The 26,596-nt window shown below is 41.5% G+C and overlaps 1 protein-coding gene across 4 annotated transcripts in view; it reads right to left on the bottom strand.

Moving 5' to 3' along the window:
- Window positions 1-10,568: 10,568 nt before the first annotated feature.
- Window positions 10,569-26,596, bottom strand: part of MAP2K4 (mitogen-activated protein kinase kinase 4) — a 136,546-nt gene continuing 120,518 nt past the window's right edge. For all 4 annotated transcript variants that reach the window (XM_025428354.3, XM_025428355.3, XM_025428353.1 and 1 more), the window contains 3 exons: window positions 23,635-23,783; window positions 14,459-14,504; window positions 10,569-13,251 (listed from right to left, as the gene is read on the bottom strand). In XM_025428354.3, coding sequence (XP_025284139.1) covers window positions 13,138-13,251; window positions 14,459-14,504; window positions 23,635-23,783 — 309 coding nt within the window. In that variant the 3' untranslated portion in view covers window positions 10,569-13,137. The remainder of the gene's footprint in view (window positions 13,252-14,458; window positions 14,505-23,634; window positions 23,784-26,596) is intronic.

Below are 26,596 nucleotides of genomic sequence, written 5' to 3'. Positions count from 1 at the left end.
GATAAGGAGCTCAATTTTAAATAACAGAACATGAGATGTTGCACAGGCTTCCAAGGGGAAATGTTGTGTAAGAAGTTAGATAAATGAGCCTCAGTCCAGGGGAACGATCCAGGTTGGAAATAGAAATGTGAGAATTGTCCATTTATAGGGGGTTCCTAGAGCTCTGAAACTGAATGAGATGATCCAGGGAGTACGCATGGGCACGTGTGTGTCCTTATTCTTCTGCATTAAGGAAAGTTTCTTGAAAGCAATGCCTGTCACCTGTATTTTATAAGAACTGTGTCTACGTCAGGGCAGGGTATATATTAAACAACACCTTTTAAGCTCCTGCTTTTTAAGTGAGAATAAAATGTGCAACACAAATTCTTTGGCCGAGAACTTGGGAAGACTGGGATTATTTTAAACTATACACAGACATGCAAGGAGGAGTAAATTCTGCCCTGCTTGGAAACTGACGGGCTTGTCACGAGTGCTGATGTTTATCAGGTGATTTGTTGATGATCTGGAAAATAAAACAAAAAGACCCTGGTGTTCAGATTACCAGGGACTTGCATGACTATGAGCAAATAGCTTCTCCTCTCTGCGCCTGTTTGCCCAAATGCAAAGAGGAGGAAATGGAACTAGACAACCCTTAACTCCTCCTTTGTCAGAAACTTAAAAATCTTAACCTTTCTGGGAAAGTTTGTTTTTTTGCTATCTGGCTCCCCCAAGCGGTCAATGGGGTGAATGCAGCTCGCATGTCAGACTATTAATTGGGCCCATGTACTGATCATTTAGACACTGTGGTTACTGTTTTAGATGCATTATCTCATTAAATCCACACCAAAGCATCATGAGGCAATCATGTTTTTATCCCCACCTGACTGAGGAGGACACTGGAACTCTGGATTCACGGGTGCCACAGTTAAGAGACGATCCAGGACTCACACCCAGGAAGACTGAGGGCACAGTGTGAACTCCCGACCACTGCGCCCTTCACGATCCATCGTATCCGAGGGTAAGAATGGATGAGCTGCCAAGACCAGAAAAGCTTTCTTGGTGTTGCCTCCTCACCAGGAGAGGTTATAAGTATCTACTTGCCTGTGGAGAAAGTCGAGGAGCCTTTCTGCTCCCCTCGCCTCGGGTCAGAAAGGATTTCACCAGCCTGCTGAGGCCTCTAGTGAACCCAGAGCCTTGCCCACATGATCAGCCACCTAACACAGGCCTCTTAAGCCATCAGGACTGGAAGGAGTATCATCTACTGCTGGTAGTTGCTTTGGATCAGTGTCTACACGGTTTTGATTAGAAAGTGCACCAAGGGACACTCAGGAGGGACACTCGGAGGCTCAGTGGTTGAGCGTCTGCCTTCGGCTCTGGGGGGCGTGATCCCAGGGTCCTGGGATCGAGTCCTGCATCAGGCTCCTCTCAGGGAGCCCTCTGTGTCTCTGCCTCTCTGGGTCTCATGAATAAATAAATAAAATCTTTAAAAAAAAAAAAAAAAAAAGACCTTTGCTTTGCTTGCTTCTGGGTAGTTTTGGAGAATGTTTTTGAATTGAGGTTCAATTAAGTGACTGAGACCAAGCAACCAGAAAGGGGCTGAGCCTGGAGAAACCCAGGTCTTCTGAACCCGTATCGCAGTCTTTGTCCTCTCATGTGCTGCTGCTTAAAAATTAGTTTTTTATTTCAGTAAAAATCACTCATTTGGGTATGCACTCCTCTGAGTTTTGACAAAGCACAGTCGTGTCTCCAACTTTTGACTCCTCTCCCCAGTGCACCTGCTCTTGTGTGCTTTCCAGAGTCTTTGGGTAGCTGCCTCTTGAATTCTGTCTGGCGCTCTTGGCTGTCATTGGAAGGAGAGATGAGCTGCAGTGGGCATCCTCCACGTTGCCGGCCAGAAGCCCTTGGGGTGGTTTTGGCATTTTGGAAGGAACAATGGATTTGCTCATCAGCTGGGCTGTGTAAAGAAGAGAGAACTCATCCTGCTGGCCCCAAAGCAGGTAGAGTATTGACCCTGGCAGGGCTCCCAGGGAAGAGGACACTTAGAAGCAGAAGCTTCGGTAGGACTGGGGCTCAGACATTAGCCCTGCAGGTTGCTTGGGGTCCGTGGCAGCTCTAGAACCATCAGACTGGGCTTGGAAGGAATTTCACCTTCTACCCCCTGCTTCTAGGCCATGGATTTCTGTTCCTCCACAAAGAAGAGCACGGGCTTTCTGTGTGGATACTCTCCACCTTGTAGCTCCTGCCCCTTGGACTCTGACTTGCCCACATTGTGCACAGCACGCTTCCCCTAACGGGGACACCCCATCCCTGTGCTTCTGTTCAGCACTGGTTCCCACTGCCACCTGCTTCATCATCTCAGTATCTCCCTGTGCACACTCCTGACAAGGAACAAAACAATGGGTTTCCTCATCTTTCTACACCAGGCCCTGTCATGGGTTAGCCTAGGGCTGGGCTGACTTTCCATAGTCCGGGTAACTGTCACTCAGTGGGAGAGTGGAAAGTGGTGTTACTTTTGCTGTGGGCTGAAGGCATGTCATCTGGACGAAACACTTTGTCTAGCAAGACCAGGATTGCCAAAGTTCTTCCCCTCCTACTTTTGCATTACTGTCCCCTGGTATCTTTTAAAAATATGTTGTGAAATATTTCAGATAAACAAGTGTATATAAAATATGTGCCTTTTAAGGAATAAAGCATCAATGTATCTATCCCCTGTAATCCCACTTAAGAGACTGATTGTTAATACTATCTTAGAGTCATTGGTCCTTCTGTGTCTCCTTCCTCTCTGCCCAGAGAAAAATCAATATTCGATTTCTTTTTAAAGATTTTATTTACTTATTCATGAAAGACACAGAGAGTGAGGCAGAGACACAGAGGGAGAAGCAGGCTCCATGCAAGGAGCCCGATGTGGGACTCGATCCCAGGATCCCAGGATCACGCCCCGAGCTGAAGGCAGATGCTCAACCTCTGAGCCACCCAGGTGCCCCCAATATCCAATGTTTTTAATTAATCATCCTTTTGGTTTGCCTAAAAGTTTTCCCACATCTGAATGTATCCTTAAAATAGGTTTTCCTTGGTTTTATCTGGTTATGAACTTTATATAAGTAGATTTACAGTTGATATAACCTTCTGTGATCTGCTTCATACATTCAGTGTTAAACTTTTAAAATTCATCCTGTTGATACATGTGGGAGGCTTTCACTTTCAATTCTTTATAATATCCTATTATTATATACAGATATATCATAAAAGATTATATATAGCTGTAGCTATATGTATCTACAGATGCATGGTTATACATCTGCTACTGGTGGACACTTGAGGGTTTCTGGGTTTTGTTAGTATAAACAATATAGACATTCTTATATATTTCTCCCGGTGGATGCTGGCAGAGCTTCTCTGGAATATATGCTTAGGGAGGTTCTGCTAGATTGGAAGTTATCATCATACTCAAATTTACTAGGTTACAGCATTTTTTCCCCAAAGTGTTTATATCAATTTATACTCCCAACAGCAGCCAATGAGAATTCTCAGAGTTCCACATCCCCACCAATATTTGGCTTTGTCCAATTTAATTATGGACATTAAAATTTAAAAGTTTCTAAGGCCACAGAGCATGAAAATGGTATCTCTATGGTTTTAATCTACCATTCTTGAATACCAGTTACGATCAAGCTTCTTTGCATATGTCAATAATCTCCTGTTAAAACACCTGCTAATGCCTTTACACATTTTTTAAATTGGGTTGGTTGTACTTTCCTGATTGAGTCATAGGAGTTTTTATATATTATGGATGCCTCCAGTCATCAAAATATTATTTTCCATTGTCTTCTAAAGCTTTAAAACTCTGCATCTGGAATGGATGTTTGTGTACAATGTAAAATTAGGGCTCTAATTTCAGTTTTTTGTTTTCATCCTAAAGATCTATTCTCCTAGAGCCACAGTTTTACCTCTTGCCACAAGGAATCCCAACACCATGAAGATCAAGTTTTTGAATATGGATGAGTTTGGTCCTAAGGTCTCCATTCAGTTTCTCAAACAATGGAATGCAGAATGGCCCCCTCTTACTTACTCTGTTCTCTGGAAGATGTGACAAAGTTTGCAATTCTCTGTTCCATAAATATCTGGGAAAACTAACCCTAAAACCAGGTATCCAGTATGATGTGTTTTTGAAGATTTTTCAAACTAGGTTTCATTGACCTTAATGTATCAGAACTAATAATGATTTGTTTAATCTCCACATTAGGTCCAATGAAAACTATCACTCCCTCTTCAGTCCTTTTTTTTTTTTCTCCAAGATTTTATTTATTTATTCATGAGAGACACACAGAGAGAGGCAGAGATACAGGCAGAGGGAGGAGCAGGCTCCCTGTGGGGAGCCTGATGTGGGACTCAATCCCTAGATGGAGTGGGGGGGGGGGATCACGACCTGAGCTCAACTGCTGAGCCACCCAGGTGTCCCTCCCTATTCAGTCCTAAGCCGATGTTCACCTTTTCTTTCTTTATACAGTAATCATGCTAGGGATTAACACTTTTGTTGCCTTTTTCAGAGAAGAAATGTCGCCTCTGTTGGTTCTCGCTACTGAATTTTGTCTGTAGATACTCCACATTCATTTCTGCTCTTCATTTTTTCTTTTCTTCTATTTTCTTTGGGTTTCCTCTGCTACTAAACAAACAAAAGTTGGCATACACATAGAAGACCTAAACAATGAAGTGAACAAGCTTGATCTAATGCACCTAGAGAATTCTGCACTCAATTACAGAATATATGTGTTTTTTTTTTTTTTGTTTTTCAAGTAAAGACTGACATTGAAAAGGAAATCACTGACTGGCTCTTTAAAAAAGTGTCAAATTTCAAATACATGCCACGTGTATCATCAACTGTAACTGCAGTGTAAATGAATTACAAGTTAATAAAGAAAAGATATGTGGAAATTTTAAAATATGCTGTTGAATAACTCCTTGAGTAAAACAGGAAATCATCATGGAAATGTAAAGAAAGCCTAAGACAAAACAATATAATGAAACCACCACATATCAAAATGCATGCAGCTCATCAGGAGCTGGTTTTAGAGGGAGGTACGGAGCCCAACACGCTTACGTTAAAAAGAATAAAGTCTCAGAATCACCAGTCTGATGCCTGTGTTAAGAGGTTAAGAGAGAAATAACATAAACCTAAAGACAAGAGGTATGAAAATAAGAGTGGAGGGGTGCTGGGTGGCTCAACTGGTTGAGTGTCCAACTCAGGTCATGATGTCAGGGCTGTGAGACTGAGCCCCAGTTGGTCTCCATCCTGAGTATGGAGCTTGCTTTAAAAAAAAAAAAAAGAAAGAAGAAGAAGAAAGAGAGAAAGAAGAAAGAAGAAGAAAGAACAAAGAAGAAAGAAGAAGAAAGAACAAAGAAGAAAGAAGAAGGAGGAGGAGGAGGAGAAGGAGGAGGAGGAGGAGAAGGAGGAGGAGGAGGAGGAGGAAGAAGAAGAAGAAGAAGAAGAAGGAGGAGGAGGAGGAGGAAAGGAAGGAAGGAAGGAAGGAAGGAAGGAAGGAAGGAAGGAAGGAAGGAAGGAAGGAAGGAAGGGAGGGAAATAAAAGAGAGCAGTAATAATAATCACATGTTAACAAATGTAACAATATAGATAACACAGGAAAATCAAAACTTCCAAGAACTGATGCAAAAGAATTCTCATAAATTATCTTCTAAAGAAACTGATACAGTAATTAAAAATCCTAAGAAAACATCAAGCCAAGATAGTTTTATAGGAAAAGTTCTAAAAAGTTTTCACAGAATAGATTATCCCAATTTCATGTATAAAACTGGGGTGATCTCTTCCAGACAAAAGAGAGAGAAAAGCTCTAATTCATCCTACAAGGCAAACATAACTTGATTTAAAAAAAAAAAAAGTTGCCTTACAAGAAAGGAAAATTATAAGCCTGTATCACTCAGGATTGTGGATGCAAGAATCTTAAACACCACCAAGCTGTGTTTATCCTAGTTATCAGAGCGGTTTCAAGGATGGTTGAGTATTAGAGAAACAAGTAGGTGTAATCCCCAGATGAACACGTTAATCAGGAACGCTGTTGGTGGTGTCCACGGTAGAATCCTGGCAGAGGGAAGCCACTGGCACTTTCTTAGCCATAGTTGCCTGCTTCTGCTCACATGGTACCTAAACTTTGGTTATTAACTATTGACTGTGTGTGGTCAGCTGAATCTATATCTGCCTCCTTGCTTTCAGCAGAAATATGCCACGGATATAGAAATCCAATTTATTTTGCATCGTTCTGGGGGAAAAAAATCATTGAGGCTCAAAAGAATGAAGTGCTATCTTCAACAAGTGTGAAAACATCAAGATTATATGGCTTTTTAAAAATTGTATTTATTCATGAGAGACACAGAAAGAGAGGCAGAGACACAGGCAGAGGGAGAAGCAGGCTCCCTTTGGGGAGCCCAATATGGGACTTGATCCCAGTATCCCAGGATCACAACCTGAGCTGAAGGCAGACGCTCAACCACTGAGCCCCCCAGGCATCCCATATGGATTTTTTTTTTTTTTTAAATAACAGAAGAGCACTATCACTGCATGATGGCTATGATGACCCTATCAGTGGGCCACAGGATGGCTGAGATTGGCTTCAGATAACTCACTGCCAAGTATGGGAAGAGATAACTGTAAGTGAACATGATTAATGCCGCACAGAGATTAGAAAAAAACAAAAGAAGTGGTTTGAGCTCAGAGTACAGAATTGGGAAGCCCTCCTAGAGGTTGTGCCATTTAACTCAGGTCTTAAAGAATGACTAGGTGCTCTCAACAGACAAGCGGAAAAAAAGGTTTCAAACAGGAGGAAGTAGCTTAGACAATAAGAAGGCACTGAAGAGCAGATAGCAGGTTTGGTGAATCATGAAAGGTCGTGCCTGGCACAACAGATCTGTAAAGCAAGCCCAGTCACCCAAGCCAGAAAACATCTGCCCAGGCTCCCCGACCTCATTCTTTACCCCACACATTTCACCAAGAACCATTGAGCTAAATCCTTTCCTCCATTTCCAATCCCTCCAACTTCTGCCTAGAATACTGCAAGTTTCTTTCTTCTTTCTCTTCCTTTCTTTTATTTCCTTCCTTTTTTCCTTTCTTTTTTAAGTAGGCTCCATGCCCAGCATAGAGTCTAATGTGGGGTTTGAACTCATGATCCTGTGATCAAGAGCTGAGCTGAGATCGAGAGTCAGATGCTTGACCAACTGAGCCACCCAGGCACCCTGATATTGCAAGTTTCTTAATTGGCCCTCAAATCTCCCCGAATCTTCCCCTACAAGGTCACTGAAGTGATTTTTCTGAAGTACAATCAGGCCAAACCATGTTGTCACTTAGAATCCCATATGGTTCTCCAGCACACAAGAGAAGAAATCCATCCTTGATGTGATGCACAATTTGAGGTATGATTAAGACCCTGTCCACCTTTTCAGATTCATGCCCTACTCCTGAGCCTTCCGGACTCTTCACTGGCTCTGTGATAGTGGACAGATCTAGTCCTAGTTACTAGGTTACCAATCACAGAGAGCCCACTTCCTTACCTTTAACATGGAGATGAGCGTTTCTACCCATGTGTTCAGGATTAAATAAAACTATACATCTAGAAACATAGAAGCTTGGCCTTCCTCTTGCATATTAAAGACTTGTAAACAGAAGAATGATGCTATTCTATCAGCACTCTAGAAAGACGAAGGGTAGTAGTGGGGATGGATTGAGGGAGAACAAAACCAGGGTGAGGAAGATCAGCCAGCAGGAGGAAATACACGGTGAGAAATGAGGGTGTCATGTCAATGAGAGTAGAAACAAAGGAACTAGAGCAAATTAAGGGACTTAATCTAAAGGACTTGGTTCCTAAATGGAAGTAGAAGGCAAAGAGAAAGATGTGAGAAAGCAGGTTTCAAAGAAAGGCCTTGACATATTCATGAACAGAAGCTGAATCTAATTAGTTCTTATGTTTTTTCTGCCCTCACTTGAAACAATGCTCCATGCTTTGACACTGGATTTACTTTTATAGAAAAGGGCAAAAGTGTGCTGGGATCCAGCCTGGCAAATCAAGAAACAAAGCTGGGAAATGCCATTTGGGATTAAAAGTGAGCAGGGATGATTGTGTAATGATGCTTCTAACCCAGATGCTTGAAAGGCATTTTTCCAAAGAAACAAAACGTTCTCACCAATGGTTTCATGGACTAGAGTTTATACAACTGGCAGGAATCTGAGATGTATGTAACACATCTTAGCTTTAAAAAGAAACAAAAAAACAAAGCCTAGCTACTTTATAAACACATCTTCCAATCTGTTGCATTATCAAATAGGAAACACATGGTTTCACCCGAAGATTCCACAATACATCAGGAGACCTACAGTTTCTTGAACACTGCTACCCTGCCTGTGGGACTGTCTCCCTCAAACACGTGTGTTCACATTACATCTGGGTAGAAGAGCTTAGAAAAAAAAAAAAAAATAGAAGTCCTGTTTTGCAGCTCTTCAGCAAAACGTCCATGCAGATAGAAATTTCAAATGCAGATAGAAACTTGATTCCTTCTACGTTATCATTACTCAATTGTGACTTTACACCATGCTACTCAGGCTGACAATTTTAGATTGGCAGTCACATTTTACAGTTAAAAAATATAATACACTTTGGTATGTCCTCAGAAAAACAAAATTTAAAACTTGCTAACGCAGGAATTGCGTTACCTTGCAATGATTTCAAGGTTTGAGGTGAGAATTCCTGGATATTCGATTATCAAAGAATTCCTGGATACTCGTTTATCTGAAAGAAATACATCAATTTAGAAAATGTATGGAGGCTGATGGTTTACATACTAACAGTATTCCTTATACACACAGTCTCAAACCAACTTTTCATTACATGTGTTTCTAGGAATGTACTCTTAAGAGAGTCACTCAGGCTATTGGATTTTCCTTCAAACCACTTCATGAGGTATTTAAAGGAGTTAACAAGTTCAAGACCAACAATTTTTAGGTTTTCAAGCCCTCACATCCCAAGGAACAAGCACAGAGGCTATAGATATGGCTGGTGCCTCCAGCTGTGGCCAAGAGCTGGAGACACAAACCACTTTGCACCTCCGAGACAGAGCAACCAGTGCTCTGGGCCACTTTCGGGAACCTCTGTGTCCTGCGTCGACCCTTGTGCAGCTAAGATAGATGGACAGAACTAGGAAGTAAAAAGACACTTTAATACTAACTCAAAGCCATCTTTGGTTCCTCTCCTGCTGAATCCTCATTATCAGTGACTGCCCCTTGAGGTCATCATGCTAACAGGGACATGAAGGTGGCTATCCTGAATTCTCTGGTATGCTGTGCCTGAGGATTAGGATTTAGAACTTCTCTGGTTAGTTCCAAGGCACCCTCCTTCCTCACACCTGCCTTTATATGGGCCACGCAGCCCTAATGTGGTCCCCAGAACCTCTGATGTCAACTTATCCCCAAGACAACAAAGGTAGCCTTGGTCAGGTTTATGAACAGAGTAACTCCAACTGTAGCTGGAGACACTTGTACTTCTCAACTCCACTGTGTTTCTTTAATGGCAGTTTTTCAATTAATGTAATATTTCCTACATGTTATTGACTTGGATTTGAATCTTAGCCCCCTCCCCTACCTGCTACTATTATCAGAGTCAGAAGTTTATTTCTCTCAACCTTGTGTTTTCTCTATCTAAATGGGACCCTACAACCCGACTTTGGACAGCTACAGTCAGGATCAACAGAGATAAATGACACACGGAGTCTCACAGAGCATGAAGCACATAGTCTACCTATTTCTCATGACAGTCTTGCAGAGCTGGGCTCTAGAAGCACCACAGGGTAGCCTTTCCCCTGGTAGCTAAGTTGTCACTGGAGAGGTCAAGGAATCTACAGGCGGGTCCTTGGAGCATGTTTGATACTTACCGCAGCTGGTTCTGGAATGATTATCTCCTGCATCTCAGGTCAGGCTAGAAACAGGCACAGGGTGAGGTGCTGAATCTGCGTATGATCAATGAGCCAGGATTTGGTCAACAACGGAGAGGTGGTAGCGTTAATAGGTAAGTTCAGTGCTGGAGCTTCGAAGCCCTTCTTCAGGCTTCCAGAGTTTTTTGCTCAGCTCCATCTCTCCTCTTCCCCCTTACCCCCACAAACCTCCCAGGTCTGACCTCCTCAGATCTTTGACCCAGAAATCTCCTCCTCATCCTCTCTTAGATAGTGGGGACTGCAGTCTGAGCTGGTGTCTTGTGCCCAGCCAACAGCCACAGCACCAGGAGCAGAAAGCATGGCAGGAAGCCACACATCAGGCCAAGGCAGGCTGGGTTCTTGAGGTCGTGTAGCTCCATCGTGTCACAGGTTGAAGAGTGGTACCCTCTTCTTTTAGCATCCAGAAAGTTGGGGCAGCTGAGGACAACCAACAAAGGAACAAACTTGAAGAGACTGCATCACACCTGCTCAGGCAGAAAACAAAGCAGGTGCTTCGAGGATACGTCTGTATGTATAGGGGAGGAATAAGCAAAGAGATACAACAACCAAAAGACGGGGAGGAGAAAAAGAAAGGAGCCATAAACACTTCCAGAAGCAGAGAATTCTTCCCAATGTGAAATGCACAGATAATTTAATGGAATTTACTTGATTTTTCCCTCTCAGGGTCTGACTTCAGGAAATCAAATTACAAAGTCATCATCACATCCTAAATTTATTACAACTGACCTGCAGGCAAAAGGATAGAACTATTACATAAACACTTCGATTCCATGTATATATCTTAAATAGAGGAGGAATTCAAACAAGAATACAGGATAAAATATTCCAAAGCTCCAAGAAGCAGCTATGTTACTGAGCTCCATTTTTACAGACAAATAAGGCAATATCCCTGCACATTAGCTTTTTGATAATTTTTATACATTTTTCTATGGTACAAGAGAAAAATAACCAGAGCTCACAATGTACAGTTCTTACACTATTTTCACAGTTTGTGAACACTATACACCCTTTTATTTTAATAAAGATACATTGTAATAAACTCCTTGCCCTTAAGTTTATAGTTTATAATAATCTATGATTAATACACTAAAATTGCCTTTTGATGTGGTCATCCACACAACAGAACGGTCAGATTAGCTCCTGGACAGTCAGAATTGCTTTTATCCCCATGTATATGATGGCAAAGTGACTCTATGCTGAGCCAGACGGGAAGCTGACAGCAGAGCAACAGGTTTCCTCTTGAGTCCCCGGGAGCAATGGAGGATGATGGCTTGGTGTGGCCGAAGGAAAACGTGCAGCAACGCTTCCTTTCAGAACATGGGGAAGTCTAAGATTTAGGAAGTAGGGGATGGGGGAAAAATGAGGGAAACTAGGCAAGTGGACCAAAGCGATCAATCATTTCTGCATTCTGAAGTTTACAGGGATGTAACTTGAAACAGCACCGTTCTCCCTCACCTGTTTTATAGCGTTTGTGACGGTTGCCTTGGGAGGAGGCACACAGCAACACCTGCCAGCACCCAGTTCTAATGGCACCACCTGCCTCTCAGCCCGTGGCTGCTTTCTATCCTGTGTGCTCGAACCACTCACAGTGCTGCTTAACTGTCACACAAAGCCAAATGCTTGGTGCTTGCGAGGCCACAGCGAAACCTAAGGGGAACCTAGCTAATGAGTACATGAAGAAGCATAGCAACAGGCAGCATATTTAAATGGCCTCATCACTATTCTGGGGTGGTCTGGGGGCTTGGGGTTTTGTGGTGGCTGTTGTTGTTTTAGTAGAATTCCTCTTCTACATTCCAAATGTACATTTAGAAATGTACATTCCAAAAATGACAGTGACCTGCCAGAGACTCTCACAGGCAATGAGCTTCTCTAAAGGACTGCCATTTCAGGCCCTCATCTGGTCAATGTGTCTCTAGAAGATGCATATTGATCACCTACCACATCAGTGGGGCCCCACATTTCTCAGCCTTTTAAATGTTATGGCATAGGGGGGATCTGGGGCTAAACATCCCTGGTAATTAAAAAGGGCTTTGACATAGGGAGGAAAAAAGGCAAAATATTGGGATTAAGCAAAAGTCACAGAATGGCAACAGACCAGACGGGCAGGCAGAGGGATTCAGAAACTGAAGATCTGGGCCAGTAAGGGCAAAAGACTGAGGTTTGGTCTTGTGCTGCCTACAAGCAATCTCTATGCAATCAGTCAAGGCACATCGCTTCTAGCTGCTTCTCCCTGTGAGTGAGTTATGATGGCTAAAGTATCAGGCTTGGGACCGAGGGGGAAGAAACATCTGTAAACTTTGCCTTCAGGACGTTTCTCTTCTTTCAGTCTGGGTGGTTTGTGGCAGACGGAACGTCAAGTTGGCAGCACACCGAATTTTGAGAATGAAGATTCTTAGGATCAGCACCTTCTTTGACAAGCGGCAGACTCCTGAGTCTTCCCGATGAAGAGCAGAAGGATCAGTAAAGGAGAAAAGAACACATTCTGTCCTGTCTCAATATTTCAATGTCCCGCCTCTTTGAACGTAACATGGTTTTTGGTAAAGATAAATTCATTCTAATTTAATGTGATTATTTCAAACAGGAAATTTGGCTAAGCAAATCGATCCCCGAACATCGACTGTGACGGTAAAGCAACAGAATATCAAATCAGTAAATCTATTGCACTTGGTGAAGAAAGTAAATTCCTCCTTTGTCTCCCAGCTCCAGAAGACCATGTGCCTCGTTGGCTGCGCCAGCTCTTCTCACTCAAGCCCAAGTCTCTATGTTCAGACACAGTACATCCATCACCGCGTTCTTCTGGCATTGGGAAGTCTGACAAAACACCATTCCAGTAGCTGCTTCTCCAGGTTTCGAGTCTAGAAATGAATTTAAGATGTGATCTAATCACAGTCGACAAATTGATCGTACTGACTTCCACATTTCATGAATATGTTCATCACAAAAGAGCAGGATGAGGTCTCTCTGACCAGCACTAACACTGCATGGTCACTCGGGTATCACGGGGATGCATGTTCTAGGTGACGGGAGTATACAGACATGATGGAAACGAACACCAATCTTATTGCACATGGTGTCTGGGCGAGCAATAAAAACACTGTGATACGGGATGAAAATTCTTTACGTCTTGCTTCCTCTCAGCCCTTTTTTCTCGAGTCTGACGTAGCAGCGAGATCAATCAACGTACATGGGAGAGCTGGGAGTAGCTGGCATTTGATCCAGGATTTTACAAACATAGCAGGCAACCTCTACGGTACGTTCTTCATACATCAAAATAAAGGGATGTTTCTGCAAGAAAATTGAACAGAGAAAAAGAAAAGTAAAAAATCAAAGTTCATATCAGAGCCCACACGGAACTTTGCCAATTGCGACAGGGCATAGAACCAGAGGCCCCAACCACATGGAGCCATACGATATCGTAGCACCAGTTCAGAGAGGCAAGCAGGGAGATGTGTTGGTGGGTGTGGGTATGCCTCATGTGGAAAAGCTGCCCTGGCAATGAAGTCGGGACACTTATCTCTACACCAGGGAGTATTTGTCGAGGCAGAGAGCAGAACTGATCCTCAGCCCAGAACACAGGTGGAGCCTCTGCCACCATCTGAGAGCCAAGAAGAGCTGCACGAATACTGGTCACCATTCCTCTTGGGACACAGACATAAGCTTCAACCTCCCCTTTGCCCACATATAGCAAGAGGAACTCCAGTTCTTGAGACCCCACTCCAAGAGGCTTAGCAGAATGGCATCCTACAAGCTTCTGCCCTGTTCCCTGCAAAGCGTCTTGCCCCATGTCTGAATCACAAAGCCACCCCTTCACATCCCTTCTCCATCAACAATTTTTATTCATGGCTTCTCTAAGTACGCTGCCTGGGTATCTTTAGTCATTGCTGGCACTGACCACAGGTTTGACCTAACACCCTGGACTGCTAGACAAGCGGGTCTTTCCTTAAAATATTCCCACAATATTAGATTACAGTATCTTCTTCACTGCCAAGACCGATGCCACATCTGGGACTGCTTACAACACCCAAGTCCCAGGGATGAGTGAACTATCAAAGAGACGGGAATTTGCTGTGTGATGTAAATTTGTGTAAGAGCATTTCACGAAGGTAGAAGCAGCACAATAAAGTCCTACGGGTATGTTATTCATACACAGACGGTGGTGGAAGGTGGCTCCTTAAAGAGAGTGTTACAATTCTCTGGTGTAGTTTTTATGACCTGTTAAGGCCAAAATTTTTTCTGAGAATCCAGCTGGTAAATTGGTAGGAAAATTATAACTTCCAATTTTCTCTTTCCAAATATCTGTTTTGAACATTTTTTAAAAATTATTCAGTTAGGTCAACCTGTTTGTTTAGGATAGAGAGGACTGTTACTTGCTTAGTGAACTGGCATGGTAAGAGAATTCACAGTGAGGAAATACCTAAAGTTCCCCCCAAAGTAAAAAAATAAATAAAATATAAAATAAAATAAAACAAAATTCCCTAAGTCTCACACTCACCAGAAGTTCTTTATACTTTGGCCTTTTGGATTCATCCTTCGTAAGGCTAAAACAACATAAAAATACCATTATTAAAATGGAGACACAGTTACCCAAGTATTTTTCTTTTCACAAGTGAAATACTACAAAGAATCAAGCAGTTTTTTTCCTTCAGATACAAGAGTAACAATGAGGACAACCTGCCAAACATAAAAAACACAAAAAAATGAGACAAGTATCATCTAAGGATTTATCGTGAGGATATTCAGTGTAGAAGCATTAGTGAAAAATCAGAAACAAGTTGACTACTGAAAATCGGATAAATTATGGCACAGCCACTTGCTTTACAGAATACTACACAAATATATGAATGTGCAAGTATAAAATTGTGTGCATGTGCACACATGCATGCACACTTTCTAAATATATACAGGAGTATGTATAGAGACACTACCAAAGAGAAACCAGAGTCAAGTAAACTAGAGAAAAACCTTATAAATTTATCCTTAGATTTTTAAAATGTTTGTACTCTATCTCAAAATCCTGTGTTCTCTGGTCCAAAAGTTGACGACACTACAACCTCACTACGGACTATACTGATTTACTGAACCCTCTGCCTGATTATATTGCCCCTTGAATCCTACCTTGTCTAATAATGTTGCCAGAAGTATTTTTACGTTGTTTATATTTATCAGATTTGTCTTAGACCATATCTTAATCACCACTCTCCTCCAACCTCAACTAAATTCATTTTTTTTACTATCAAAAGTTAATTAGGGGCACCTGAATGGCTCAGTTGGTCAAGCGTCCAACTCATTGATTCTGGCTCAGGTCATGATCTCAGGGCCGTGAGACTGAGCCCCGCATCAGGCTCCACGCTCAGGGGAGAGTCTGTTTGAGATTCTCTCTCTCCCTCTGCCCTGACCCTCTTCTACTCAGGCTCACTCTCAAATAAATATATTTTTTAAAAACTTAATATTAGCAACATAGTTCACCTATTTCTAAACTAATTGCTGTGTTCTACACTCCGCACCTTCTGTGCTACAAAGAATTCCAGAATGCAGGGCTTCCCCCAGCAGATAGTTGCCAGCCTCTAAAGGCTGACCTCGGCAGAAAAGAGCCACCTTAGCTCCTCTGGGGCAGCTTGAGCTAATGACTGCTCCACAAAGGGGTGGAGAAATCAAGACCCTCATCCACGTGAGGCCAACCTGGGAGGGCCATCCCAGCGGCAAAGCTTGCTCTGGGGTCAGCGGAGGCCTTCACCGAGAAGGCAGTATAGCCCAATGTTGCCTCACTAGCTGCTGATCCCACAGTCACCACCACCTCATCAGCATCCTGTACACTGTTCTCTGCCTTCCAGGGAACCAACACGCAGCACTCTTCTGTTAGGTTCACTTTCCTTCTTGGCCATGTCTACCTTCTCAAATAATCTAGGAATGGGAAACTCTTTAGTCTTTCCATTCCTGAAAAAAAAAAAAAATCTGTATTTCCTCCTTATTCTGAAAAACTGAATGCCTCGGTCTAAAACTTTAAGACAAGGTTAACAATGATTTTTCCTCCATACTCTGGGGCTAGGACTCATTTTCTGGCAATTGTGGTTGCTGATAACAAGCTGGTGGCCGTCTAATTAACTACTCTCCCTCACAGACATTCTATCTTCCTGCTAATTTATACTTTATCATTGTTCTGCACTTTTATTTCAATGCATTTAGGTATAAATTTACCTTGATTTAATCCTACATCATACAGAGACTTTAGTTTCAGTCTGAGAACATATCTTAGATCACTTCTCAAATGCTTTTCACTACTGTCTCCCATATCACTTCTCCACTTCCAGAATTATCTCATCATTTTCACTACATTTTCACCTTAAAAGTCCCCATTCTATTCTCCTTGGTGCTTAACTGCTCTCTGCTACAGTCTAATCTGTGGCATGCTGGGAAATCCCTAGGCCTATCTGCCAACTTCCAATTCTGTCCTCAACTGTTTCTGGTCTAGAGTACATCAAATCTGCTGTCCTTTGTAAAGATAGCTATGTTTTCTCATTTCTAAAACTTCTATTTGTTTCATTGCCGTTTTACTTCTTCCTCAGTTTTAACAGAACGTACCCCTTCATTTCCCTTCATTTGTACATCTTAAAGATACTTATTTTATTTTGAACTGTATTTTAGACTATTCCATAAACTCAGCTTGATTTAAAGTACATTCACATTCTGTTTTACTAGTTGCTTTTCTTAGCATTAGACTCCATGTATTTTGGAATTTTGGTTTGTGAGGTATGCATGGTTATCTGTACATCAGTTTAACAATTCTCTGAGCGCCTACCAAGTACTATGAGCAGCTAGAGATACACAGAACAGTGTATCTGTGGCATTCACTGTGGCTGCTTATTTTCGGGTCCACCAATATAGAACAAGGTCCCATCACAGCTCCCTGAAGTTCCAGTCCCCTGCTGATATTAGGATTATTACAGACCTGGTCCTTTGGCTATCTATGTCCCCGCTGTTCCATAGCCCTGCAGCTTGCCAGGCCCAGGCAGCGGCTGACATGGGTATTTCTCTCACTCCCCAGATCCTGACTTCTAAACAGCTTGATGCTGTGGGTCCCCATCCAGAAAAGAGCACTTGTGGAACTTTGATGCTGCAGGAAGTAAGGCCCCAGCTGCCATTGACTGCTTCTAGACCTGGAGAGAGCAAGGGCAAAGCTGCAGACCTCCAGAGTACGTTTTACATACTTCCATCACATCTGCCATCGGTACCGATGTTTATTTTGTAAAGCTGCCACGACTTTTTGGTTTTCTATTTTTCCATGTCATTTAATGGAGCAAAAAGCTGTGCCAAAATAGAAACTCATAATGCCATGTGAGTAGAAATGGTTAGCCAAATTATTAACACTGTCTTCTGTTTCAGAACTGTTGCCATTAGTAATCATATTAATCCCAAATTAAGCCCTGTGCTACCATTAAGATAGCCACCTACCAAATTCATTCCAATGAAATAACATTTTAAAATGTATTTCCTTAGCCACGTATCAGGTGCTATCATTACCACAATGGACAGGCAAACATTTCCATCATCTCCGAAAGTTCTGCTGGCAGCTTCAGAGCCACTTTTCGGTTTACTGCTCTTCCCTTCGATTTCACCGAATCTGCTTAATCCAGCTGCTGAGTTTTTTAGTTTATGCTTTTTATTTCTGGATGTTCAATTCATTGTTTTGTAAGTTTCTGTTCCTTGCTTGTATTTCCAAGCTTCTTCATTTCTCTTTATTTTTTTTTTTTCATTTATTTATGATAGTCACACAGAGAGAGAGAGAGAGAGAGAGAGGCAGAGACATAGGCAGAGGGAGAAGCAGGCTCCATGCACCGGGAGCCTGACGTGGGATTCGATCCCGGGTCTCCAGGATCGTGCCCTGGGCCAAAGGCAGGCGCTAAACCGCTGCGCCACCCAGGGATCCCCATTTCTCTTTAAATTTATGAAAAACTTTTTTGTTTCTAATTATTCCCATATCTGAAGTCCTCAGATATATTCCTGTGACCAGTCGTTTCTACTAATTCTCATTTCTTGTATGAATGTTGGAATTTCTTCTGAACAGCTCATATTGCACTTGACTTTATCTTTGAGAATTCTTGGGTACCAGCTTGAAAGATCTGGTCTTGCTCTGCCAACTGAGTCTGTCCAAGCAGCAACCTCTTACAATCCTTACCTCCCCTAATTCATTTTAAGCCACTTTATTTTTTAATTGAAGTAGCATTGACACACAATGTTACACTAGTGTCAGGGATACAACACAGTGATTGGACAAGTCTATACATCATTATGCCATGCTCTCACCTGTCACCATACAACACTATTACAGTATCACTATGTTCCCTATGCTGTACCTTTCATCTCCATGACTTATTCATTCTACGACTAGAAGCCTGGACCTCCGACTTCCCTCCACCCGTTTTACCTATTTCCCCACCCCCCTCCCCTCTAGGAACCATCAATTCTCAGTATTCATGGGTCTGCTTCTGCTTTTTATTTATTCATTTGTTTTAGATTTCACATATAAGTGAAATAATGGCATTTCTCTTTCTCTTATTTCATTTAGCATATCCTCTAGGGCCATCCATGTTGTAACAATGGTAAGATTTTCTTCTTTATATGGCCAAGTTACATTCCACTACATATATGTATGTGCCCATCCACACACACCATACACCTTTATCTACTCATCTATGGATGGACATAGATTGCTTCCATATCTTGGCTATTGTAAATAATGTTGCAATAAACACAGGGGTACATATATATTTTTGAATTAGTGTTTTCATTTTCTTTTCCTAAATAGTAGTAGAACTACTGGATTGTATGGTATTTCTATTTTTAATTTTTTGAGGAACTTCTATGCAGTTTCCACAGTGGATTCCTACCACTAGTGCATGCAGGTTTCCTTCTTCTCCACGTCCTTGCCAACACCTGTTATTCCTTGTCTTTTTAATTCTAGCTAGTCTGGCAGGTATGAAATGATATCTCCTTGTGGTTCTGATTTGCATTTCCCTGATGACAAGTGATGTTGAGCATCTTTTCATGTGCCTCTTGGCCATCTGGATGTGTTCTTTGGAAAATGTCTATGCAGGTCCTCTGCCCATTTTTTAACTGAATTATCTGCAGTTTTTTCGTGTTGAGCTGTATGAGTTCTTTATATATTGTGGATATTAACCCCTTATCAGTTATCTTACCTCCTGTAAGTCCTGATTTCACTTAGTTTTAGAACTCTGTTTTGTACAAACTGTTACATTTAAAAAGATACCATAATATTTTATCCAGTATTTTAGTAGTTTCGGTGCAATTATTGTCCAAGATTGATTCCACCCTAATAACCTGAAGTGGTCACACTTATCATTCTATAGCTGTTTCTTCACTCTTCGGGTATTGCTCTCATTTTGTATCTTTCTTCATTGGTGTGTACATTTATATGTGCCTGTGTTTTAAATGAAAGCTTATCAAGTTTTCTTTATCTCTGAAATGCATAGGAAAACAGCAAAATCTTACATCATGCCTAGACATGACTTTTTTTTTTTTCCTTTTGGTTAATTTGGTCTGGTATTTTAATTTAAGGACTCAAGTTTTTCTTCAAGTAAAGAAAAAGTTCATTTTAATTCTCTATTATCGGTTAAGTGGAATCTCCTGGATTTTTTTTCTCCAAATCTCTCATCAATTGTCTTTTATCTTTTTGTCCCTTTTATCTGCAAGATTAACTCAAGGGTATTGCCTACTTCATAGATTTGGTCAACCTTGCAATACTCAATATACTATGTACCACCACTTCCTCCCCCTTCAATTCAGAAACCATGTTTTGCTACTTGAAAACTCTTCCTGAATTCAAATTAGTCTATTCTCACCAGTTTTTTCCCCCTGATTTCTTCAGTGGCACATTTTACAAGAGTTTATTTGAATTTTTCAGATTGATACAATTCTCATCTTCATTTTTGTTTCCTCATGCCCCAGGGACATCAATGCTGATCGGACACCACAAGCTGATCCTGGTCACAGACCTTGGTGACTGTGAGAAAATGGGGAGAGCTATCTCTAGAGCACCATCCCCTTGCCAAGGGATTCATTTCTTGGGTTTGTTAGAGCAGCTTCCACCGTGCTCCCCAGCCTCTAACCAACATAGTGTCTTCGCTATCTCTAGCAAAGGCAGGAATGAATACTGCCACAGAGTCCCAGCCATGTCTGAAACCCACTATGGACAACACTCCCTTCAAGATGTTTTTAGGAATCAAGATTTGATTCCTGGCGGCCTGTCCCCCAAGCTGCCTCCTCCTGCAGGGCCTCTGTGCTAAGCTGAGGAATTTCTGTGCCGGTCTTACACCCTCCCTGTAATGTTATCCCTCTGCATGTGGCAAATGTGAGACCAGTCACCCCATCCCTGAATTCAGCCTTATCTTTCCAATTTCACAAGAACTCAAGGATAGTACTTCTACCCTTTTTCAGAACAAATAAAGACTTTTTAAAAATTCCATTAATGACTTAAATAGGAAGTTAAAGCAGGGAGGAATGTAAACTGTGAGCTGGTATCATCACTTTGGCCTCTAAGCCCTCATCTCCTTTTTATTCCTTAAACAATCTTTTAATTGAAGCATGTATTCAGAAAAGAACACACGTCCTAAGTGTGGAACAAAAATAAGAGTAACAATATTTGACTCTATTACCTTTTATTCATTCTTGTCTGCTTTTTCAGTTTCATATCAATGAAACCATACATACTGTTTTATGTCCTCCTCCTCTTACTCAGTGCTGTCTGAGATTTACCCCTGGTGCTGAGTGCGGCGACAGTCCCATACCTGATGCCGTATACTGCCGTGTAAACACTGCGAGAACTTACAGTCTACTGTTGACAGATGCTCTTATTTCCAGCTAGAAGTTATTACAAATCTGCGGTTCTGGACATTATTATCATGTCTTGTAGTGTGCCTCTGTTGGTGGTCACCGAGTATACTAGAGACTTGAACTGTTGGAGCAAAACGTATGCGCCAGCTGTATTCCACCAACTCTGGGAGGTCCTGCCACAGCTTCTCAAAGAGACTGCGCCAATTTACATGTCTGTAAGTACTGTAAGGGACTTCCAGTTGCTTTAGACCCTCGCGGTACTTGAATTCTTTAAACTGAAGTCATTTCTGGTGACTAGCTGGCATTTCATCATAGTTTTGATTTGCGTTCCCCTGGCATCTAATAATGCCAAATGAATACCCTTTCATATGTTTACTGAACTCCTGGATATCATGTTTTTAAGCATCCTTTCACATATTTGGCCATTTTGGGTTGTCACTTTCTTGTTTATAAGTGTTTTCTACACATGAACACTCTCATTCTGAATGAAAATCCTTTTTCAAACATCTGTATGGAAAGGACACTGCATGGGTTGGCTGTTCATTCAATGGTATCTTCTTAATCAATGAACATTCTTAATTTTAATGAAATTGAATTTTATCTCTTCTTTTATGCATAGTTGCTTTCTGTGAACTGTTAAAGAAATCTTAATCTACCCAAAGGCCAAGAGAATATGTTCCCATATCATCCATACATGTTTAACTTACACAACTGAAGAAACTCAGTTTGGCTGAAAAACAGCTCAAGGGGAGGACTAAGAAATGTGGCTACAACAATAAACCCCAGCCAGATCATATTGGGTTTGGAAAGCCAGGTTAATTTAGATTTTATCTTTTTAGGGCCACACGTAGCCTTTGGACCAGGGCTTCCCAATCTTTTTTTCCTTGTTGCCCCTTCCTTCCTATGAAATTTAAACACTGTATACCTGTTTCTATTCCACAGTAGCCCTGTGGAGGGCTGCAAACCATTATGTTATCCAAGAGTTTCTGCCTCTCCAACAAAGTTTTGCCCCCTATGGAGTGATGATATCACACTGTTAAAAATGCATGCTCTAGGACAGCTTTAAACAAAAAGTAACATGATCAGATGTGCATCACAAAAATACAACTCTGAAAAAAGAAGAATGGTTTGGAACAACATGATATTGGATTATGAGGAAAACCACTAGAAACCTGAACAATCCAGGTCAGAGAGGATAAAAAATGCCCCCAGGACAGTGGAAGGGAGAATGGACAAGTGTGGAGAGCTGACAGGAGCAGGTCATAAAAACAGATGTACTTCTGACTACAGACCCAGATGATCTGGGATGAGATGGAACTATGGACCTTCTCAGAGAAAACAATGCGACACTGATGTCTATACCCATTACCTGTAGGGGAGAATTGATACCAAGGGTCACAGAAATAAAAAAATACACAAGTACTAAACATATTTACAACAAAACCAGCAAAGAGATGAAGGGATTAAGAAGAAAGCAACTCTGGTGGTAGTGTCACAGGTGAGCATTTTAGAAACTACTATGCTCTATGACTCACATACATTACTTTAGCCAAATTGCTTCATTAAAATGGAATATATAAAATCACATGTAATTCTATAAATTGTAGATCTGTGTGCAAAGGAACAAAGAGCCAATCTGAGTCCTCCTAATGGCTTTCTAATAGAAAACCTTGAGGTATTCCTCTTCCCCCTGGAAAACCAAAAGGAGAATTTCATCACAGAAAATGAAATATTTTCTAATTATATTTTTTAATTACTTGAATATTTTCTAATTATTCCAAAAGAGGGCAATGTTCAACCATGAAATATAAGTCTTATAGGAAAAGAAGAGGGAGACACAGCAGTCCTGGCAAGAGAAAAAGAAAAGTATTTTCAAGAATAAACACATCCTGGGATGCCTGGATGGTTCAGTGGTTAAGCTCTGCTTTCAGCTCAGGGCATGATCCTGGAGTTCAAGGATCAAGTCCCACATCAGACTCCCTGAGGGGAGCCTGCTTCTCCCTCTGCCTGTGTCTCTGCCTCTCTCTCTCTCTCTGTGCCTCTCATGAATAAATAAATAAAATCTTTTTTTTTTAAAAAAAGAAAAAGAATAAACACATCCTACTTTTACATCATGTTGGATAAATTATCAAAAATATTCAAATGATAAGAAAACAGGCTTCATTTAAAACACAGACTGAAATAGTACAAAGCACAACTGCATTCCTGTCATATCTGCACATATTTTTATGTTCTACACACAAAGGTGCACACATATACACACACCTGTGACAAGGTACACAAACACCACCAGGTGTTGGGTGCACATTTCCCATGGAATAAGGTTTCAGAGAGCCAACACACAGCCTACCAGCTGGGCTTTGGGCCTGGCTCTACTGCACATATCCCACCAGGTTACAAGCTATGTCAGAGTGGAGATCCAACCCTGCAATTACAGTCTGACCTGGTAGGGTCTTGACTTAGTAAAAGCTTCCACGTGATGCTAGTACAACTTCACTGTTAGAACCACATCAGACTAAGATGACTAGTCTCACCTGGGTTGTATTTCTAGTACAAGGCACTAGAAATCTGGAGGCAGCAGCCTCTCCACCACCTCACATCTGTTTTTCATCCAGTAAGAGTAGTAGAATAAAAGAGTGATGCTCTCCATGTCAGCTGGAACCTTCCAGGCAGCCACAGTGACCCAGAGTCCCAGCTCAGAAGCAGAGTGATTAGAAGAAGCTCCACTTCCCCAACAAAAATGATCAATGCTGCTGAAATTAAGGAAGCTTTGCTGTACTCACTACATGGATTTTGAGAATCTGGAAATCGATTACTCACCACAAGTTGACAAAGTTGATGAAGCTTGGGGAGAATTCCCTTTCCTCAGAGTTACTCAGCTGTGGAGGGTCCCCTTTCACGACTTGTGTGAGTTGATCGAATACACTATTCCACTTTGGATAAGGAAACCGGCCTGTGGCTAACTCATACTAAAGAGAACACGGAGGGAAAAGCAAAATAGATGGCATTAGTTACTGCTCCTCACCAGAACGCCCACACTGAAAATCTGAATTCCAAGCAAAATTCTTGTAAAGCTTTGAATCGAACACAGATGAGGGTGAGGTAAAATTTTTGCAATTATTCAGGCTAAGTGGAAAGGGTATTTGGAAATCAAGATAATATGGAAAACTCTATATCAACTGAGTTCAAGACTGGGACTAAAAGGAAACACCAGATTTAAGCCCAGACGATGTCACCGCCGCACAAAGGCTAGGGTAGCCCTCGATTCTGATTCCTTTGTATGAACCATACTAGAAGGCTGGTTTTATTTTTTATTTTTTAAAAGATTTTTTATTTATTTATTCAGGTGGGGTGGGCAGAGAAGCAGTCTCCATGAAGGGAGCCTGACGTGGGATTTGATCCCGGGTCTCCAGGATCACACTCCAGGCTGCAGGCAGCACTAAACCACCTTGCCACCAGGGCTGCCCGTGGAAGGCTGGTTTTAGAACTTTCTTGGTACAAAGTATGTATAATCTGTAGTTATCTGAATGGAAGGCCATGGGCAGCTCCCATGGCGTAGCGGTTTAGCGCCGCCTGCAGCCTGGGGCGTGATCCTGGAGACCCGGGATCGAATCCCACGTTGGGCTCCCTTCATGGAGCCTGCTTCTCCCTCTGCCTGGGTCTCTGCCTCTCTGTGTGTGTCTCTCTATGAATAAATAAATAAAATCTTAAAAAAAAAAAGAATGGAAGGCCATATCCAGAATGGTAGCCAAATTCATTTTTAATGTAAGTGAACTTTCAACCAACAAAAGCCCAACCTGAGCTCAAAAGAAGCAACATGCAAATTCTGTTCTCCAGCATCCTGTGGTTACTACAATTTCAACAAGCAGATGTTACTATAACTGAAGAAATCAAGTTTGGGTCAAACCCCAAATGCTGACCCCCAGTAACAGTGTTCAGGACAGTATCTTTAAACCAGGCCAAATCATATCTGGAGAATCTTACAGAAGTATGTCCCAATGGGTCAAAGGTCAAACATATCTGTGGACTATATTCTCATCTTTCTCTCCCTCTGTTCTGAGGATAATGAGAACCGAGAATCTGTTGTTGTTGTTGTTGTTTTTTTTAAGATAGGTCTAAATATACAGCATGGCCCCGATGAGCCCCATTTTAGGGGCACTGACAGGTGATTGATATGGGATGGGGACACCCAAGTTCATCAGAAGAGACAGCATCCAAGAGACGCTGTCTGAGGACACTGTTGCGAAGCTTTTTCAGTTTAGGACTATTTGATGGTGTCGATGTGGTCAAATATTAAATTACTAGATTATACAGTGAAAAGAAAGCTGCCAAGCAAACCTAAGGGCTTCCTCCAATGGGAGACTGGGGTGGGAAGGCCTTCCTCACCCTAAGATGGCGCCCTCAGCTCACCACTGTCCCCATTTACACACACACACATACACACACACACACACGCCTTTGTGAGAGCAGGCAAGTGTGCTACACACACAGAGAAATTCCATCCTCTGGCTGAGGTTACTTTTTGATATAAATACAAATGCTTGGGACAAAGTAAACCTTATTGGTTATTCAAAACACTAGGAATACCTTCATCAGATTCATTCTTGAAAAGGGGTGTTAATAAGAAAAAGAAGCAGTAAAATGCACCATATAAGGTGAAGGACTGAGGAACTTAGACAAAATTTCATGCATTTCTTAATTTTTCTAACATTATCCATATGGAAAATAAATTATGAAGCAATTATAAGTACTGAATACCTTACTTCTAAACAAAGTTTAGCCAGATATACTAAAAGAACTTGCTGAAAATGTTTCTGCTAAAATTTTTCACAGAACAAAATTCTGTTTTTATGATGAAATAAATATGCTTTTGAAACAGAACTGGCTTGAAACAGAATCTGTCTGTACAGGTGTTTCTGAATCATGAGTATCCTTTATATGCACACAGCTGGGTGCCTCAGCAGGAAGGTACAGGTCATGCTATGGGTCTCTGGACCAGTCACCACACCTAAAAGATGTCTATGTTCCATGGTCTCTCTTAACTAAACAAAGGGATTACTTCTCTCCTTTGGTCAGTTGGCTTCACAATAAGAAAATACTCCAGGAGGTATCATCCATCCCACGTCATAAAGGAAACCAGATGGAGTCTTCTGCAGAGGAGAGCTATTAGCCTTCAAACTCTTTGTACAGAAAATTCATTAGGCCTTTCTAGGTGACTCACCAGGGGAACTATGGGTCTCATCCATAGGAAGATCTTAGGACCTCATAATGCCAATGAACAGATGGAGATCATTTAGGAAGTTACAAAAAAAACCTCTTTGCTCCAAACTGGTGTTACCTTCATGCTGTGGGACCTTATTAAAAATGGCAGGAAATGAAAAGTTTGGGGCTGCCTACCAAACAGGACACAGCCCCCTCTAGTAATGGGAAATTCACACAGTGTACCAGAAGATGTCCAAAGTCAGAAAAAGGCCACCAAGCTATGATAAAACACAGAAAGCACCAAAAAATAAATCTAAAATTTCAAAACAAAATTCAATAATAAGGAAGTAATAAGCAAACAAAGATACTTTTAAGACAGAAGGAAAATTTCAATACAGTCATAGGTGAGAAGTCTATTATATCTACTTTGTTGCAAATTAAGTAGCTTTCTCACTGTTCCTACTCAGTGTTGTTTTAAGGTAGAACTTTTACTAGGATGATCACCTAGGTAGTTTGTGTTCCTCCAGAACTGAATTACTTTCAGCTCACTCATTCATGACTTTTCTATTCAGTGAGCAGA

Source organism: Canis lupus, chromosome 5, assembly GCF_003254725.2.
Source record: "Canis lupus dingo isolate Sandy chromosome 5, ASM325472v2, whole genome shotgun sequence".
Taxonomy (NCBI): Eukaryota; Metazoa; Chordata; class Mammalia; order Carnivora; family Canidae; genus Canis; species Canis lupus.
This window is presented reverse-complemented; position numbering and strand designations above follow the sequence as displayed.